Source organism: Pocillopora damicornis, chromosome 9, assembly GCF_964200805.1.
Source record: "Pocillopora damicornis chromosome 9, jaPocDami1.2, whole genome shotgun sequence".
NCBI classification, from domain to species: Eukaryota; Metazoa; Cnidaria; class Anthozoa; order Scleractinia; family Pocilloporidae; genus Pocillopora; species Pocillopora damicornis.
This window is the reverse complement of record NC_142678.1, coordinates 4796169-4813108: the sequence shown is the minus strand read 5'-3', so window position 1 is coordinate 4813108 and position 16940 is coordinate 4796169. Positions and strand designations below refer to the sequence as shown.

Sequence of the window (16940 nt, the reverse complement as noted above, 5' to 3'; positions counted from 1 at the left end):
TTTTCTAGAAAAAAGTTTTGTTCATTTTGAGCAATCATTGCTCTATGTTGATACACATGTTCATGTGTTTTCAACTTTTTAGAATATACATGTAGGATACAAATCTCCTTGTATGTGATGTTATTGTAACAGCAATAATGCTAGAATCTTCCAAATGCATCAAGATAATGGCTGCCTCCAACCATTTGCACAGATTTAATTAACAATGCCGCTTTGTTAGAGGGTTACATTCTGTTTTGGTTAGCCACAATAATATTGAGCTAAGCCAACCCTGGTCTAGAATATTCCATTAGATTTGAGGCAGGTCTTGTCATTCATTATTTATTTAAATTGTTTTGAAATTAGTTCACCAAAGTTTAGCCTAGACCTACTCACTGCAAAGAATTCATGGTTAAATGCAACTTCAAGAGAGCTGTTTTAGGTTTCCAGAAATTGACAAGCCCTGGAGCTCTTGCTAGAGAATGTGAAGTGAGGCCCTGGTGAACTTACATGTAAGGCTCTCCAGAACCGTGATTCTGTGGTTTTGGCACATGGTTGTAGCCTCCAAGGCAAGAAATTAATGTTATTGTTGGCTTGTTCTCAATGACAGTTGTTCTCTGGAAATGATTCATTCTGTAATGCTATTCACTTGCTTGGTTAGTGATTTAAAATGTATCGTGATGTGTATATGTCTGTGAACAGAGCAAATATTTTTTGAAGGGTGACTTGAAAAAATTGTAAATGAAGAATTTGTTAGCAAGAACTCTGTGAGACATTCACAGCAGTTATGTCTTGTAAATTAGCACTATGCGAGTCTTCAAACTCCAGATTTTGTTGACAAGTCATTTTATTCCACGACTGAACAGACTATGAAAGAAATTCAATGTTCATTATTTCAAAGGAAAACTTGAAATTATGCCATATCACAGTTATCTAATTAACTCCAACATTTGTTTAGGAAAAGAAAGCAATGTACTTTGATCATCCTTTTTTTGTTAAATTTTTCTCAGAAAGAGGTATAAAATGCGTTGTGAGAATTTAGTCCCCTCTCAAAATAATTTGTGTGCTACTGTTAAAATTTGTAGACATGAAAATTTTGATCTTTGCTCAAATTAAATAGGCTTTGTCTCTTCCTCCGTGAATGATAGTTAATTGTGTGACAGATAAATTAGAGCAAAGTACATGCATGTGTTACTTTGATATGACAAAATGGCGTAATACAGTGTATATTGCACTTACAAATAGGAATTTGATTTGCATGCAAGTACAGTGGTTGTTCCACTTTATCCTTTGTTGTTTTTTATTCCTAAAAATGCAGAAAGTTGGAATGAAATAAGTGTTTAAAAAATTATCCTCAGTGCTTGACTTCACAACCCGTTGACATAGTTTTGACCGTTTCATGCGTATTATAATTTGTTTGTAACATTGCTAGAGGCTCCCTTAACAGATATTATGATATTAGCCATTTGAAAGTACCGGTATGTCTGAAAGTAGAATGTCTGGTTATCTTATCTATTGAGTTATGCAATGTTTGTTTAATTCAATTTCAAACTTAAGCTGTTGATTCCAAAATGAAATGTTTGGGCTGTAAACAATTTTTGAATTATGGTAATAGACATTGTACATGTATGACGCTTAATTGTAACAAAGCTGAATTGCTTATTATTTTTTTTGATAAGTTTGTTAGTTCAATCCTTCTTTGAAACGACTGTTGGTGGCCATGTATGTATGTATTAAGTATGTGCGTTTCTCTATGCAATCAATCAGTCTTCTAAATACAGATTTCAGGAAGAGAATGCTTAAATTATCTCTTAAAGAATCCATTTTAGGTGTAGTTTATGCAAGCTTGGTCACTTGTGTCAAATTTTGATATATGACATGACAATGTATCAATTATTGTTGTGGCTGATTGGTCAGACGTATTATGTTCATCAAGAGACCTTGAATTTTTATGATTATGATGAATAATGCATTGCAAATAAAGCACATATTTGATAATGGTTTAACTCGGCTGATCCTTCGAACAATTTCTTTAGTGAGGTGTCGTAAAAGTGCGAGATGTTTAGAGAGAAAGATTCTATGTTGAGGGTAAAATGTAAATGCAGTGTAAGATTGATATTGGTAAAAGTATTCTGTTATAATTTGTGAACTCAATACTCAGGTAATCATTCAGACACTAACTCACTGAAGTACACTACTGTATTCTTGGTTATGAATACCAAATGTATGCAGTGAGTTTTCCAAAGTTCTCAAGACATATTAGGGTTTAAAATACATTTGCTGTACAGTTACAAAACAATGTTGCATCAGATATCTGAAAATTTATTCAGGTTAAAGTTCAAGCTTCATTTAGTTTGGGCATATTTTCAGATCCCTTTGTGTTGAATTGTCATAGTGACACAGCCGAGTGGTTTAAGCAATAATTTTAAAATTGTTCATGATAGTGCCAAGTTCAACTCCCCCAAAATTCCTTGTCAGTAGACAACTTGTATTGTCTCCCTCCTATTAACTTTTTTTCCTTTGGCTTGAATTTGTTTTATTTACTTCCTTTTGTTGATCCATTACTTAAACAATGTCCTTCATTAAGACAAGGAGCTAATAAATGCTGATAAATAGAATTCTTTTTTGTATTTCGTTTATTGATGTAAATCTTATGTTTCATTGCAAATCAATATTACTCTTTCATTTTTTTCTTCACAGCATTGTTGTTTTAGATAATGGACGAGAGATTTCCTTCAGACAATGGTCCTGATATGACAAACCACCAAGAAAACTGTAATCACACTCCTGCCGAGGTAGGCTGGTACACTGCAGTGTTTGTTTTGAATGGTTCTTCATCGGCTTCTCAAACTCCAAATATCCTACCCCACTCAAGGAACTCATGCATGATTGGCACCCAAAAGTATTGCAATTATTGCATGAATAAATGAGTTAAAAATCATCCTTCTGCGCTATATTATCTCACTGTTTAAGTATAAACAACTTTTCAACTTGGTGTTGGTGGCTAGTGGAAGATATTTAGTTAGACAGTTTGTGACTGGGTAAATATATCCACTACTAGCCTCCTCCACTTTGGTGAGTAGTTGTTAAGGAGTCTTTTTGGATCATGGATATAAAACCATGGGCCTCATTTCTCACTTGCCTCTATCAGTATGGTATGTGTCTCTGCAAGATCCCTCCTAAAGTACACTGTACATGTATGTGTCCCTCTCTCTTCCAATATCTCTTTTAGCAATTCTCCTTACTTTCTGTCAAGCAAGTTTTATCATGTTAGTTCTGAGAATCTGGTATTAATTGGATCAATTAATTATCCCCTAATTGATATTTTCTATTTTCTCATTATTTGCCTGCTTAATATTGGATTGATATTTTAGGCAGAAATTCCATCTCAGTCAGTCATGAGAGCTTGGGGAAGAGGATATTGCTGTCACCAATTGAACAAAAAAACACAAGAGCCATGATTACAGTTATGACATTTTAAAAATGTTACATTTATAGGAATATTTTTTTCCCTATCTTTTTTTCATCAGAAATCCAAAACTCCTGTTGTTACCACTGCTGAAGTTTCAAGTGATCAGAGCACAAACGCAGATTCCCCAGAACAGCCACAAGCCATTACCATGGCAACACAACCTAAGCCTTCTCTAAGTACTGTTCATGTACAGCAGAGTTTTCACGGAATCCGTTCATCCATACCTGTATTGACTCATTCAGCTTCTGAGGTAAAATTTGCCTCCTGTTTTTTACTGTAACTTTGACTTCTGTCAACCTTTATCCTACATCAGTATGCTTATTCTCCCTGCTGTTAATAAGGAGAATTTGTTTAACAATGGAGAGTTTCTTCAGTTGGTGATCATTTCCTTTATTTTCATAACTTTGATTGATATTGTGGAGAGAAATTACAATAGATGTTAGTTGCTCTTAGGTGTCACATGGTTAAATAGCACCCTTTAATCCAGTCATCCTTTGGACTTCCTAGATTTCTGATTGAAATCATTTGGACTAAAACTAATGAATAGGGGTACTATTCTTTGGTGATTTTTTTATTAACTCTTACTGGCTTGAAGCAAACTAAGTAGTGTACTGGTAGTTCAGCAAACTTTAGAACTCTGATTGCCATCTATCAAAGCTGATTTATTTAGTTTAATATGGAATGATGTACAGTTGTGTACATGTGATGTTGAGGAAGGAAGTTGCCTCGCTAACTGAGCACCTACGGTTGCAAACAAAAGTAGCCAAAAAAGTAGTTGTAGGCAATAAGATGCTAATTAGCTAATCAACTTTTTTCAAGATCACTTTTTTCACAGGACTCTCAGGTTTCCTTAACTTACATGACTTAAGAACGGCCCATTCTAATGGGCTGATCATGAGTGACAGGAGAAGGTTGTTGTTAACAATGAATACTAATTGCTATCGTGATTTTGCTCTTTCAATTTGCAGCCAACCTATCATCAATCAAGGAAAACTCTTGTGCGAAGTGTCGCTGTGACAAGTGTTCCTTCACCTCCACCCTCTCAGTACCCAGATGAGGTCACAGAGGTACATGTTTGAGAAAAAAAATTTTGTAACTAAACTTGGACTTTTTTGTGTGATGGGAACATCGTTAGCTCTTATGTTTCCATTAATAAGAATTCTTGGGACTGGGTGCCATATGATTGTGCATTTCATTCCAAATCTAACTTGTGCTTTACGTGACTTGAACTTTCAAGGGAAATTGGAGAGGGTTTGAGTAACATGTACATGGGGTTGGTAATTGCAGGAGTTGAGCCAAAATTTTCAGAGATTGAAAAAAAAGAAATAAATAAATTGATAGATAAGGAGACGAAAAGAAACAGCACTGTCTGTATCTTTTTTCCATTTGTTTTGATTTGTCACATACTGATAAACATATTTTGGGGTAATGAGTGTAAAATTATGAAAAGAGAGTCCTGAAAAGAAACAGCAACTCTTTGAAGTTAACAGGAGGGTTAAGTTGTTGAGAGTAAAAGTTAGCAAAGTGAAAATCAATGGTGAATCAATATTGTAAAGCAAGGCAAATCGATTTCCATTTGGCATGCAAATTTAAGTAATATTGGGTACAGACTACGTGCTAGTACTTCAGATTTGGTGGGAGATCAATTTAGAGACAAAACCACCCTTTATTGATAAGGAGAAGTCATGTTGTCAATCAAGTAACTTCTTCAGCATGTAATGAAAGTGTCATTTCATTCCATTAGGGTGCAGTGTTGAGTAAAAATACCAGTATTGAATCCTGTGACAGTGGAATAGCAGGAGAGTTACCACCTCGGCTTGAGGCCTTGGCAAGAGCCTCTAAACAGAGTTCACTTTCCAGAGGCAAGTACACATGTGGTAATGATTTCTCATGTATACACTGTATAAATGATTTAACCTCTCAACTCCCAAGATCTGATTGTTAATTCTTCCTTGTAACAGCTACACATTTCCTTGTTAATTAGTAACAACAATTTGGTGTGAGATCAAGATAGCAACTTCTGCCTGACAAGTTTGAGTATTACCTGTTTGCTGGATACTGTGTAGATATTAGAAGAAGAAGTTGCATGTTGATCACTTATGGAGTTAAAAGGTTAAGATGTTTTTCTGGGCTGCTGCTAAGTTTAAAAGTAAAGGGCAAATGCAAAACTGGAGGAGGCCTGGTTATCACTTGCTTTGTCAGATACTGTGAAACGTGCAAGAATGGGAAGTGTTTTGATTGCCCCAGGCAATATATGAACTTGCATGAACCTTTGAGCAAATTCTGATTGTAGAATTGTATCACACTGTGAAACCTCTTACTGGTTAATTTAGTATTAATTTCCACATAAAACTGGTTGATGTTTGTGCAAATTACAAATTTCTTCAATGTTTTTCAGAAATTGTACAATTTTTTATTAGCACATTTGGTAAAAGGAGGTGAAAGTAGCTGGCTACAGATGGCAGACTAGCCATGGTTGGTTGGCCACTGACTCTGTTTGATGTGGTCTGGTTGTCAAGTTGTTGTGTCTATGATAAATTTAGTAACACATCCAGCTTGCTCCTTTCACAATCCTTCCTAACTGAAAAAAAAGTTATGCTTTACCTCCAGTAAAAGAAAGCCACAATTTGTTTGCAATTTGCAATTTGCAATCTTGATTTATTTTTATCTTGTTCTTCCTTGACCAACTTTGTTCATTTTCTGTTTATTTTGGCCTTATAAATGTTTGTCTGCATCTTGTTTGTGTAGATGGTTCATTTGAATATACAGATTCCACGGGAACTGACCTGCATGATTTTATTATAAAGACTCTAAGGAATCCCAGGTAAGCACTCTAGTGGCTTTCCTCATAACCTGTGGCTGTTCTTAACCCTTTACACCCTAACATCAATCAGTATCCATGTTCCCCACACTTGTCTCTATACATTTTCTTTGGTAGTGGTAAGGAGAACTGGTCAAACAATCAAAGCTTCTTAGATTGGCGATCATTTCCTTTATTCTCATAATCTGAATGAGAGACTCAGTATTACTGTATGGAGAAAAAAGATACTGGTCAATTTTAGGGTTTTAAGGGTAAAAACAAGTATACCATTACTGCTAAAAGGGACAAGATTATTTTATTGACAGTCATTTTTATTCTCATTTCTCAGGGATCGCAAATTTCTCATGAGACTTGAACAAGACTTCCTTAATTTTATTCAGCAACCAGCGTAAGTATAGTGAATTTAATTTGTGTATCACCCCATTAGTGCTGTCTAGATGTGTTTAGTGTATCAAGCATGTATACTTGCAACTGGTGACCATGTTGTGTTATTTTTGTCTATCATACTCAGTTTGATGTGGATTTAAAAAAATTGACTAGGGTGTCCTCAAATGAATGAAATTATTGATTCTCATTACCAATCTGCTTACAATTGTGATAATGTTCATGAAAAAAATGATGTGCTTCTGATTGGCTGAAAATGAGTGCATTCTCATGTGTAGTAACATGAGTGCAAATTACAAATAGCATGTACATGCTTTCAATATTTTGTCTGTCTTAACTTTCTGTGATGTTTTTTCATGTAGATTATTAACAGGTAATGACAAAATTTCCCTCACAATTTGGTGTGATAAGCACTTGTAAATTTTTCAAACACAACAAAATTGCAACAGCCTGTGCAATTTGTACTAATGGTAAGAAGAATTCACATACTCATCACTTACCAAACAATTCCTTCATTTTGGGTCAACAGTCTCTTCCTTCACTACCCACCTATGACATCATACCACCGCATGATTGTGCACAGAGTTGCTGCTTACTTTGGTATGGATCACAATGTTGATCAACAAACAGGAAAATCAGTCATAATAAATAAAACAGTGAACACAAGAATGTAAGTACTCAGATAAACCTATCCTGTCTCTGATTTGTGGACGTGCTTACCTTAAAAATTTAGGGCAGGGATATTTTTTTCAAGTGGGTCATTAGGAGTTACCTGTAAAAAAGGGGTTTGGGGTTTTAAGCAGTGTATGAATCTTCATATTGCCGGAAACGTGACTGTTATGGACAGATTAAGCAGAAAGATTTGTATTTTTGTAACCACCTATGGGAGGTTGTTACTGTGTAATTTCTTGCATGCCCCTGATTGCATTAGATTGGTAATGTTTTATTATCTTTTTACATCCGAGCATCAGTGTGCATATTGTCCACACTCTTCTCTATACATTTCTCCTTTAGTACAGACAAGGAAAATTTGTAAAATTCCTTTAACCTTTAAACTCCCATGAGTGACCATGACAGAATTTCTCCTTACAGTGTAAATACAATATCAAACAGACAAGTGATGAGAATAAAGAGAAGTCTTAATCAGGGGGTTATTAGTTGATCAAACACCAAATTCTCCAAACTAACATCACAGGAGCTATATGGCAGACAGTAAGAAGGATTACTTATGAAATCTTGGGAGTGAAAGGGTTATCAACAGGAACGCATGTTACTATTTACCATGAGGAATACAAACTATACTTGTCTAGAAATGTTTCTCAGCTTATGTAGGCTCTAGTTTTGTTTAAAAAAAAAAATTGTGTTTTTTTAATCAAAGTGTGGACCTTCCCTTCCTTTCCCTCCCCTCCTATTCCTGTATTAAAAGATCCTGGATCTGCCCCTACTCCTTCACCTCGTGTTCAAAAACTGGCCGCTATGCAATTCAGTCTTGTGTATGTAGACTTAACCCTTTACACCCCAACATTAGTATGCATATTCTCCATAATGTTCTTTATACATTTCCTAAGGTGCTGACAAGGAGAATTTGTTTAATAATCGAGAGCGTCTATTATTGATGATCATTTCCTTTTTTCTTGTGACCTTTATGTGTGATTCAGGTGTGATGTTGTAAGGAGAAATTAGATTCTGGTCACTCTTAGGGGTTAAAGGGTTAATCTTTAAAATAAAAAAAAAAGGGGAGGGGGGGGCAAAGTAAAAAGGAACAAACTTATTTTTCATGTTCATTTGCAGACCTGAAAGCAGATTTTTAGAACTGATACCCAGAGAGGAATCAGAGGACTCAGAGAGTTCAATTCCACGATTAATTCTTAAAAGACAAAATACACCGTCAGACGAAAGCACCCCTCCAAAGGTACTGTGCAATTTTGCTGATGAAAATTTCTCCAATACTTTTGTGTGGTGTGTTTGTGTTTGCATATAAAATTCTATTGGTTTTTATTCCATTTGTAGATTGATAGTCCTGTTCTTATACATTCTATGGAGGACAAGCGTTCTAAATCCATTGAGGAACGAGAAGAAGAGTACCACAAAGCCAGGGAAAGGATATTTAATCAAGATGTAAGTTTCTGTGGTTTGATGACAGGATTAGTTTGTGATTTAGAGACGGGGGTACAGTTCATCTTGTATCTGTATTTTACAACGTAAAGCCAAACTGATATACTGTGGTAGCTCTCCAATGGGAACCTTTATCTGAGGAAAACTTGAAGGGACAGCCACTTTTATTTAACTGGAGAAATGCGCTTATAAACAGTGTACATGTTGCTTTCATGGAAGGAACAATACTAGGGGTACTTTTTCTTCTAGGGATGACCCCTTGGTGCCAGCACCACTGTGCCATTGTGATATACGCCAACGTAGAATACAGTTAGTTTACTTCAAGAAGTAATTTCAATTTTTTTTTTCAATTTTGTAGTCTATCTCATCACAGTCATCACAGTCTTCTAAAGGCGAAAATGATATGATAGTCCCTCAACTTCTGCAAAGGTAACTGGATGGTAGGGCTTTATAGAGAAAAGAACTATGACCAAGGTTTAAAAAAAAAATAGCGAAAAGTAATACGCTGTAAGACTATAAAGAGAAATGTGGAAAAGCGTTTTTCTATAGTTCCAGTTAAGAAATTTTCAATTAAGTGTCGAGTGAGATTAAATCCTAAGGTAACAACTTCGTCTAACCAAAGGCTAAAGTAAATTACATCAAGAGCCAGTGAGAACTCAGAGTTAAAACATACAATCTGTCCGAAGCGCGGGAAAAATAAGTGACTAATTGAAAGTTCGTGTTAGCTTTGCATGTAATTGGTTGTTGAGGGGCGGGGGCGTGAATTTGCAGACCAATCACTACGCAAAGCACGTTTACTGAAACTGCTCAACTATTTTCTCAGGGAGGACATGGAAAATGTAAGTGATGTTGCCGGCGAGGAAAAACTTGAAAGGCTACCTATAAGTAAAATCGGCAAGTCTAAATCAGAGGAAGTGGATGTGACAGGAGACAGGTCCTCGACTGGGACGTCGGGTGAGATAATTAGGATTTTTTGCTGACATTTACACAATCCGCTTGGTTATCTCATGTTGTAGAGAGCCGGACTACTGTGTAAGAGGTCGAGGGTTCAAGCCCCAGACCGGACCAACACTCTGCGTCTTAAAATGTGCTGTGATGCGAATGTGCTTTGCTATGACATCTGTAAATGGTTCGACATTCTGGTCTTACACTGCAGATCCCGTCTCCTGCTTCTTCTTTGTATTGTTTGGCAGGGGACGTTAAATAATCCACGCACTTCTCGCAAAGAGTAGAGAGTGTAGCTCCCGGTGTTGTGTTCTTGCGTTGTTGTTGTTTACACGTATTATTTAAAAGATCCCCTTTTAGTATTTTTAGAAAGAAAAAGGAAGGGAAATAAAGAAAGAAAAAAAGGAAGAAAATATGACTAATGAGATGTGCTGATACGTGTCGTAATCCTTCAAATTTTGTATACTGCAGGCATCAGAATAATGACGAACAAGCCATTTACTAGGTCCAGTAGTAGTCCAGGAATAAGTCATATCGGTGGTTCACCCGCTTTGGAGCGTGTATCCAATTCTTCTCGACGGGCATCAGATGGAAACCAGAGGCAGCGCCATCTACCTGGCTCACAGTCCGTCCTGTCAGCTCCACTACCTTACTGGGTGGCAGAGGGGACCCCTTTGGTTGTACCCTCTGGGGAGATGCAGATGCTGCCGGTGCAAGCTCCAGGAGTACAAGGGATGCCAGTGCCTGTCATGGCTGCACCGGCTCCTACGTCACAGCAGAGTGGTAATGTATTTATTGTGGTAGCACGCCCGTTTAAGTGGGAAGCCGCAATGTTATTATGGGAAATGTCATGGTTCTAAACTGCAAATCAGCAGAGCAGTATTCTGTCACTGTCACACAAAACAATATTACAGCTGCGTGACGAATACTGATTTTGACACAGGTCACTTTCATACAAACTCATAAGAACTGGAGGAATTTTGAACCAAAATGACAAATTTTGTCCAAGTACAATCTATCTTTTGTTTCTTGGGAGTTCTACCTGGTTGTACAACTTGGCAATTGTTTTTTTCGTCAGGTGGAGTGATGTGGTCAGTGCCTCAAGAGCCTTTACAGCCTGGAGTTATGCTTATAAATCCTAATACAGGTATCTTAAATTAACTTTTTTTACACTCGAATTACCTTTTCGAAGCCAGTTTTCGAATCGATTTCGTTTTTAGGAAGATTGTGACATCGAAGTAAATCCCCCTTAGTAGTTTTTTTTGTTGCTGAACTTTGCACAACTTTCTCTCGGTACCTAGGGACACCTTTGTTAGGAGCAGACGGAAATCCTTTGGTTATGCAACCGGCCTATCAGCAAGTCATGATGAAACCAAGTTCAAGCTCAGGCTACACTCAGCCATCGACTGTCCGCACCCCTGTACAGGCTGCACAGCAACCTTCTGCCATAGCGCAACAGCAGCAGCAGTCGCAACAACAACAGGCGCAGAGTGCGGTGAATTCTGGTCAGCTTGTGATGCCGCAGTATGTCAATATGCCGCCACCGGTGTATGTATTACCGTCGAGCGGTCGACCCCCATTTGCGCAGCAACAGGCTGTAAGTTTTCCTAATCAGTTCTCAACTTCTTCTCACGTATACCCTTTGTCTAGAGATTTCAGTTCACTTTCGTTCAAAAAACTGTAGTTGCGTCTAAGTTTTAGATAACAGACAGTGTAAATAGTTGAGTCAGAAAGGTGAATAACTAGTTAGTTATCGTAATATCGTTGAGAATTCAGTTCCGTTTTATGTATATTTGTCTTTCATTTTTTTTTTACTGCGTCGCGAGCTCTTTTCTAGTAACTCACCGTTCATCCATTGGTTTTGATAAAGCTGAGTGCAACACGGCAAAATGAGCGGAAAGAATTTTTTTTTATTATTATTTTAGGAAGAATTACAATTGCTGTAATGAAAATTGTGTCAATAAAAGAGTTGCCTTGATAAGTTTCTTGCATTGTAATTTGATGACGAACTTTACATGCTCATGAGCGGTAACCTGACAAAGATTGAAATGATAACGAATGAATGGGAACAGAAAAGAAAGGTAAAAACTGACCTTTTAAATTACGTAAGGACGATAGTTTTAATACCTGGGTTTATTTATATCAACTGTTTACACTTGTAACCACATTCTAAGAAAAAAAATATTTTGTTGAATTTGATCCCAGTGCATTAAAACGTTTTTTTAATGATCAAAGAAGTTTCCCTTTTTTACTGGAAGATAAATTTTGAGGTGAAACTGGTGCGAAAGCAGTTTTGTCATAAACTTGCGTTGATCGAGAACCTAAGGAAGAACGCCATATTGTTTTGCTGCTTTGATTAGAGGTAGTAGTTTCTTGTTTATAGATATGTAGACAGACAGCCAGGAAGCCAGCTCAACATGAGTAAAAGTTGGATTTTCTTCATTTCCTCTCAGTACTACTGCATTTCCAGACAGGCCAAATAACTAGTAGGATTTATTCTGTTCCTTTGCTGATCGAAATTTAGCGTTGTAAGGAGCAATTTTTATTTGAATGTCGAAAGAAATCCGGGACTACCTTGTTTTGGCGTTGCCTCGCTCTGTGATTGGTCCTGAAAACTTACGTCATCTTCTCAACCAATCAAATACAGATCGCGTCTTGGTCACCGCGTTTTCCCGCGCTTTTGTTTGCTTGCTTTGATTATCTATGAGTTCTCATTGGCTAATGAAGATCTCATCCTTTGTTTTGATTGGCCATAGTGATTACTTTGGTTTCGGTTTTTCGACGTTCAATTGAAAACTGCACTACAGAGTGACTTTGGACGAGATAGAGAATTTGGGCGATTAATGATCAATTCAAGGTGATGTTCGGCTTTGTTCTTCGCTTTATTCGCGGAATTTTGAATGCGAAGTCTTTTCCTATCTTCGTCTGCGTTTTAGTCGCACTCGAACTTAAAAAGACTCGGGGCTCAAGATAAGAATTCGCGAAAACTATTCCTTTACACTGACAATGCAGTGACTGGGGAAAATATTTCTGTTATGATACCTGCTTTCACAACTTTGAAGCCAAGTTTTTGAGGGCAAATGAAAAGTGTAACCCTCTCCTACCCGCGAAGAAAGGGCTTCGTTGCCTAAAGAGTTATATTCGTTCCTCCTTAAAATCTCTCAGTCAAGAAGTTCCAGTATAAAACTCTGTGTGATATTGGGAGTGATTTCAGAACTTTCTCTATTCCTTACGAGCTTTTTAGATTCATTTATTAAGGAATGTCATATCCAATGACGAAATAGTTGGCACAGACATACGGCACCTTCAGTTTGATCCCGTCCCGTTTCCTCCCTTGTTCCTGGTTTTCTTACGATACAACGAGTGAGCCTTTACTCGTTTCGCTCTCAAATGCTGACATTCTTACCATTTAGGGCGCAGAGACGGGAAGTCATTGGTCTGCATCAGCTCAACCAGTAACTTCAGGAAATCCGGGATATCAGGACATGACTGCCCAGTTTGGCGCGCTTTCTCTTTCGGGACAAGCCACTCTGGAATCGACCTCGTATCACCACCAACAACAGTACGCTGAGTCAGGCGTGCCGAGCTCCACTCGTACAACTTCGCCAATGTACGTCAACAGTGTCACGCAAGGTGGTCAAATGCAATACGTTGTGTTACCTCCTTCAGGCATGCAGTCGCAGATGAGGCCGTTGATACAAAGCCAAGCTTACGGTGCTCAAGCGGTCCCCCAGACTGCAAACCCTCAGCAATACCAAAGTTACGTGGTTTCACCGACTCAAACACCATATCAACAATTTCCCTACGGCACCCTTCCTAAAGATGTTACTTCCTCCGTCATTCAACAACACGCTCGATCCCAGACACCACCCACCCCTCCCCAAACAGCATCGCCTGCTCATACAAACCAGTACTTGCAGCAGCAGCAACAACAACATCAACATGCTCAGGCGCAGCTGACATATTCATCTCAAATTCCCCAGCAGTCACCACAACAGACGCATACCACACCATATCAACAACAACAACAACAACAACAAACGACTTCGCCTCACAACCCACAGCAACTTCTCCGACCCATGGTACCCTTAGTCATTCAAGGGGGTCGGAGTGTTGCTATGGCAGCTGCCGTCGGGCAACAGGGCCCAGTCCCTTCTCAGTACCAACAGACCCCGCCGCATGTTCAGAACCAGTATCCCTCGAATCAGAGGAGAATGTATAATATTGAGAGACGCGCTTTCAAGACTGGCGAGATGTACAGCTCCGACGCTGTCATGCAAGGCTCCCCCTCGTTGGTCTCTTACGGGGATGGATCGATATCTACTGGTTATGAGATTCAGGGAGAAAGGAGTCAGTTTAACCAATATCCGTATCAAAGGTAAGTCCAGTTGACAAAGCCTCAAAATGTATCCAAGTTCTCCTTTCTGATTCGCCTAATTATATGTTTTGTTTCTGTATCAATGATTTGTTGGGGTAAAATTGATCAATGATGTAGGAATTTCTGAAAGAGGCAAAAAAAACCTCTGTGCGTGTCACCTTGTCAGCTCGGAGAAACATGTATCACTAATAGATGTCATTTCTTAGTTCAATTTTTGTGAATAACCGGCCGTTCCGTTGCCAGTTTCGGCATGAGTTTGAGGAGGAAAATTGATGGTTGATATATTTTCTCTCTTTAACCCTTTACACCCTAACATCAGTATGCATATTCTCCATACTTTTATCTATACATTTACTAAGGTGTTGACAAGGAGAATTTGTTTAGCAATCGTCGCCACTCCTTATTCCAAATATTCACTTTTCTCTCATGGTGTTGCTATGGTTTCTTGTCGTAAGCACGTTTAAGGTCGTATACGCTTAGACGTGTGGCAGCACTGTCTTTATAACTGCAACCGATCAGACAAACTCTACATCTTTAATCCAATTACCAGCTATCTTGTGGCGGTGACGGGGCATTTTTGTCGAGTTGTTACTGGTTCCTTTGCTGCGATTGGCCGACTTAAATCACGTAACTGTTCCCCTTTCAGATACGGTTCCTCGGGGCAGCCTGCCAACCAGCCGTTCAACAAACCGAAAAATAAACAATTCAAAGAACGGCGAGGAAGCCCACGAGGACAACACCAGGATACGGGCAAGAAACATGGCCGTAAAACCCCAGAGACTGAGAGGACGGCTGGTGAACAGTGACGACTACGAGATTTTAATGGCCACGTATTTCAATGTGAGTATTCCTTTTAAGATGACTGTTTTTACATGTTGCGATTAACTGCTTTCTATAACGATCCCTAAAGGTTGGCGCACTTGAAGCGACACGACGCAGCTACAATTCATTTCGATTAGCTTTTTGCAATTATCTCTACTCCCCGGCGACGATTTTTTTTGTGCTTGAAACAAACCGCACAAATCCAAGCTAGTATGATCGTGTCGACAAATTAACCTTTTAACTCCTAAGATCTGATTGTTAATCCTCCCCTCTAGCTGTTACACATTTCCTTTAAATTGGTTACGAGAATTTGGTGTTCAATCAAGGTAATATCTTGTGCCTGATGAGTTTGAGTATTCTCATTACCTGTTTGCTGAAAAATGTATTGATATTGTAGGGAGAAGTTACATGTTAATCTCTTCTGGGAGGTAAAGGGTTAAATGAATCGCAGTGACCTGTGGTGCACGCGGATCGGTTTTTTAGAGGGGATTTGTCGTGGAGACTTGTTCTTCTCTTATCCGAGGTTATCGATTGTAATCTTCTATTGTTTACTTTTCTCGTCCAATGGCAGTAAAGTCGAATCTCGTTGTCACTCGCTTTTCGAAATCAAGTGCAGTCATCCAGGGGCGCTCTTCACTGAGTTACTAAGCAAATCGTCACACCACCCCTCCCATATTTAACTTCAGAGGGAGTGGCATGACAGGGTTTATAGTTCGCCCCATAACTTCTACAAAGAAAGTGAAGAAAAAGAATTGGGCTCATTTCTCTACAATTTTTATCTTTCAGGAGTCAGCCTTATTCTGAAGGTGTATGACTTACCCAGGGGAATGAAAAAAGTAATATGAAAAATGAATTATTGGACGATCTGGTGAAGGCTGGGGACCTGGATCAAATGGTTGAACACTGTTACGAGCGGATCACAAGAGAGTCCGGTCATCGCAATTTTTTCTTCCTCAACGATAGCCGAACATGCTCTAAATACAATGTCACGCTTCAAATTTAAACTTTGCCATTCTCAACACAAAAAAAAAAAAAAAGCAGTCACGCTTATGCGGATTCGAACGCTTCTATTTCGTCCTCGTCGTAGACGATTTTACGTTCCGCTTTGCCCGAAAACGTTATTTTTATTTTATATTTGATTTTTTATATGAATTACGCGGCGGAAACTTCAAGTATTAATGATGATAGGCCTGTTGTCATAATGTGCTTTAGCCTGGTTCAAATATTGCTCTAGTTGTAAGAAATGGTATAAAATTAAAATGAAGTAATTTAGAAAAGTAAACCATTTCAGTGTGAATTATTTTTGCGTGACTGGCTCTTTGTTCTGAGAAAGTTACGTGACCCATTCACTCTTACGAGACCTTGAGTCACGCAACTGGATTGATAAGAGTGAATTTCTTAACCCGTGGAACAAAATCTTGCTTCTTAGTTCTAAACAGTTATTAGTATTCGTTAGCGATATCCAACAGCGCAGAATTTAATATCACGAGCTATGTCAAATCACTCAAATATCTACTGCAGAAAATTCTTGATACGAGGGGGCACAGGAAAAAAAGAACAGGAAGAAGGGAAATAGATATAGGTAGCAGCAGAAATCCACGTCCCCATAGCACTGAAGGAACTTGGATCTGGCCCCAATCCCACCAACTCTCATTTTAACAGCTGAAGAGATTTTAGGGAGTAAAAGGGCTAACCATCGGGCACCGCGCCTCTGCCCAGTTACAAGTCGAGCGTATTCCTTATATTCTTTAAAAGCCTTGGCTCTATAATTTGCAATTTGCAGATAGTTGAGTGCGAGAGATACAAATATAACATTGAAACCATTTACCGAAAGTGCCGGTAGAGGTGCAAAAAGAGGATTTTACCAAAAAATATTCGGTGAAAAAGCCCGTTACATTTGATTCCCCTCCTGAAAAAAAAAAAAATTTCCTCGCAAGGGAAAACTTCCCTTCCTCCTGTTTGGGTCTTCCCGGCGCTGAATTCCCTAATGACGGAAACTGTGAGGATTTCCCTACCCCTGAGTG

General features: G+C 38.4%; 1 protein-coding gene across 9 annotated transcripts in view; it reads left to right on the top strand.

Annotated features, from left to right (window-relative positions):
- LOC113669932 (uncharacterized) overlaps positions 1 to 16198 on the top strand; it is a 37099-nt gene extending 20901 nt beyond the window's left edge. For 4 of the 9 annotated variants that reach the window (XM_089183426.1, XM_089183428.1, XM_089183427.1 and 1 more), the window contains 17 exons: positions 2680 to 2774; positions 3510 to 3701; positions 4420 to 4518; positions 5196 to 5313; positions 6200 to 6275; positions 6601 to 6660; positions 7186 to 7326; positions 8448 to 8568; positions 8667 to 8774; positions 9130 to 9200; positions 9595 to 9725; positions 10188 to 10499; positions 10795 to 10863; positions 11018 to 11313; positions 13130 to 14094; positions 14741 to 14934; positions 15703 to 16198. In XM_089183426.1, the coding sequence (XP_089039552.1) occupies positions 2697 to 2774; positions 3510 to 3701; positions 4420 to 4518; positions 5196 to 5313; positions 6200 to 6275; positions 6601 to 6660; positions 7186 to 7326; positions 8448 to 8568; positions 8667 to 8774; positions 9130 to 9200; positions 9595 to 9725; positions 10188 to 10499; positions 10795 to 10863; positions 11018 to 11313; positions 13130 to 14094; positions 14741 to 14900 (2997 nt within the window). In that variant the 5' untranslated portion in view covers positions 2680 to 2696 and the 3' untranslated portion in view covers positions 14901 to 14934; positions 15703 to 16198. Of the gene's footprint in view, positions 1 to 343; positions 549 to 2679; positions 2775 to 3509; positions 3702 to 4419; positions 4519 to 5195; positions 5329 to 6199; positions 6276 to 6600; positions 6661 to 7185; positions 7327 to 8447; positions 8569 to 8666; positions 8775 to 9129; positions 9201 to 9594; positions 9726 to 10187; positions 10500 to 10794; positions 10864 to 11017; positions 11314 to 13129; positions 14095 to 14740; positions 14935 to 15702 lie in introns of those variants that run through there. The other 5 variants (XM_089183423.1, XM_027186018.2, XM_027186016.2 and 2 more) reach the window with 3 other exon arrangements.
- Positions 16199 to 16940: the final 742 nt, after the last annotated feature.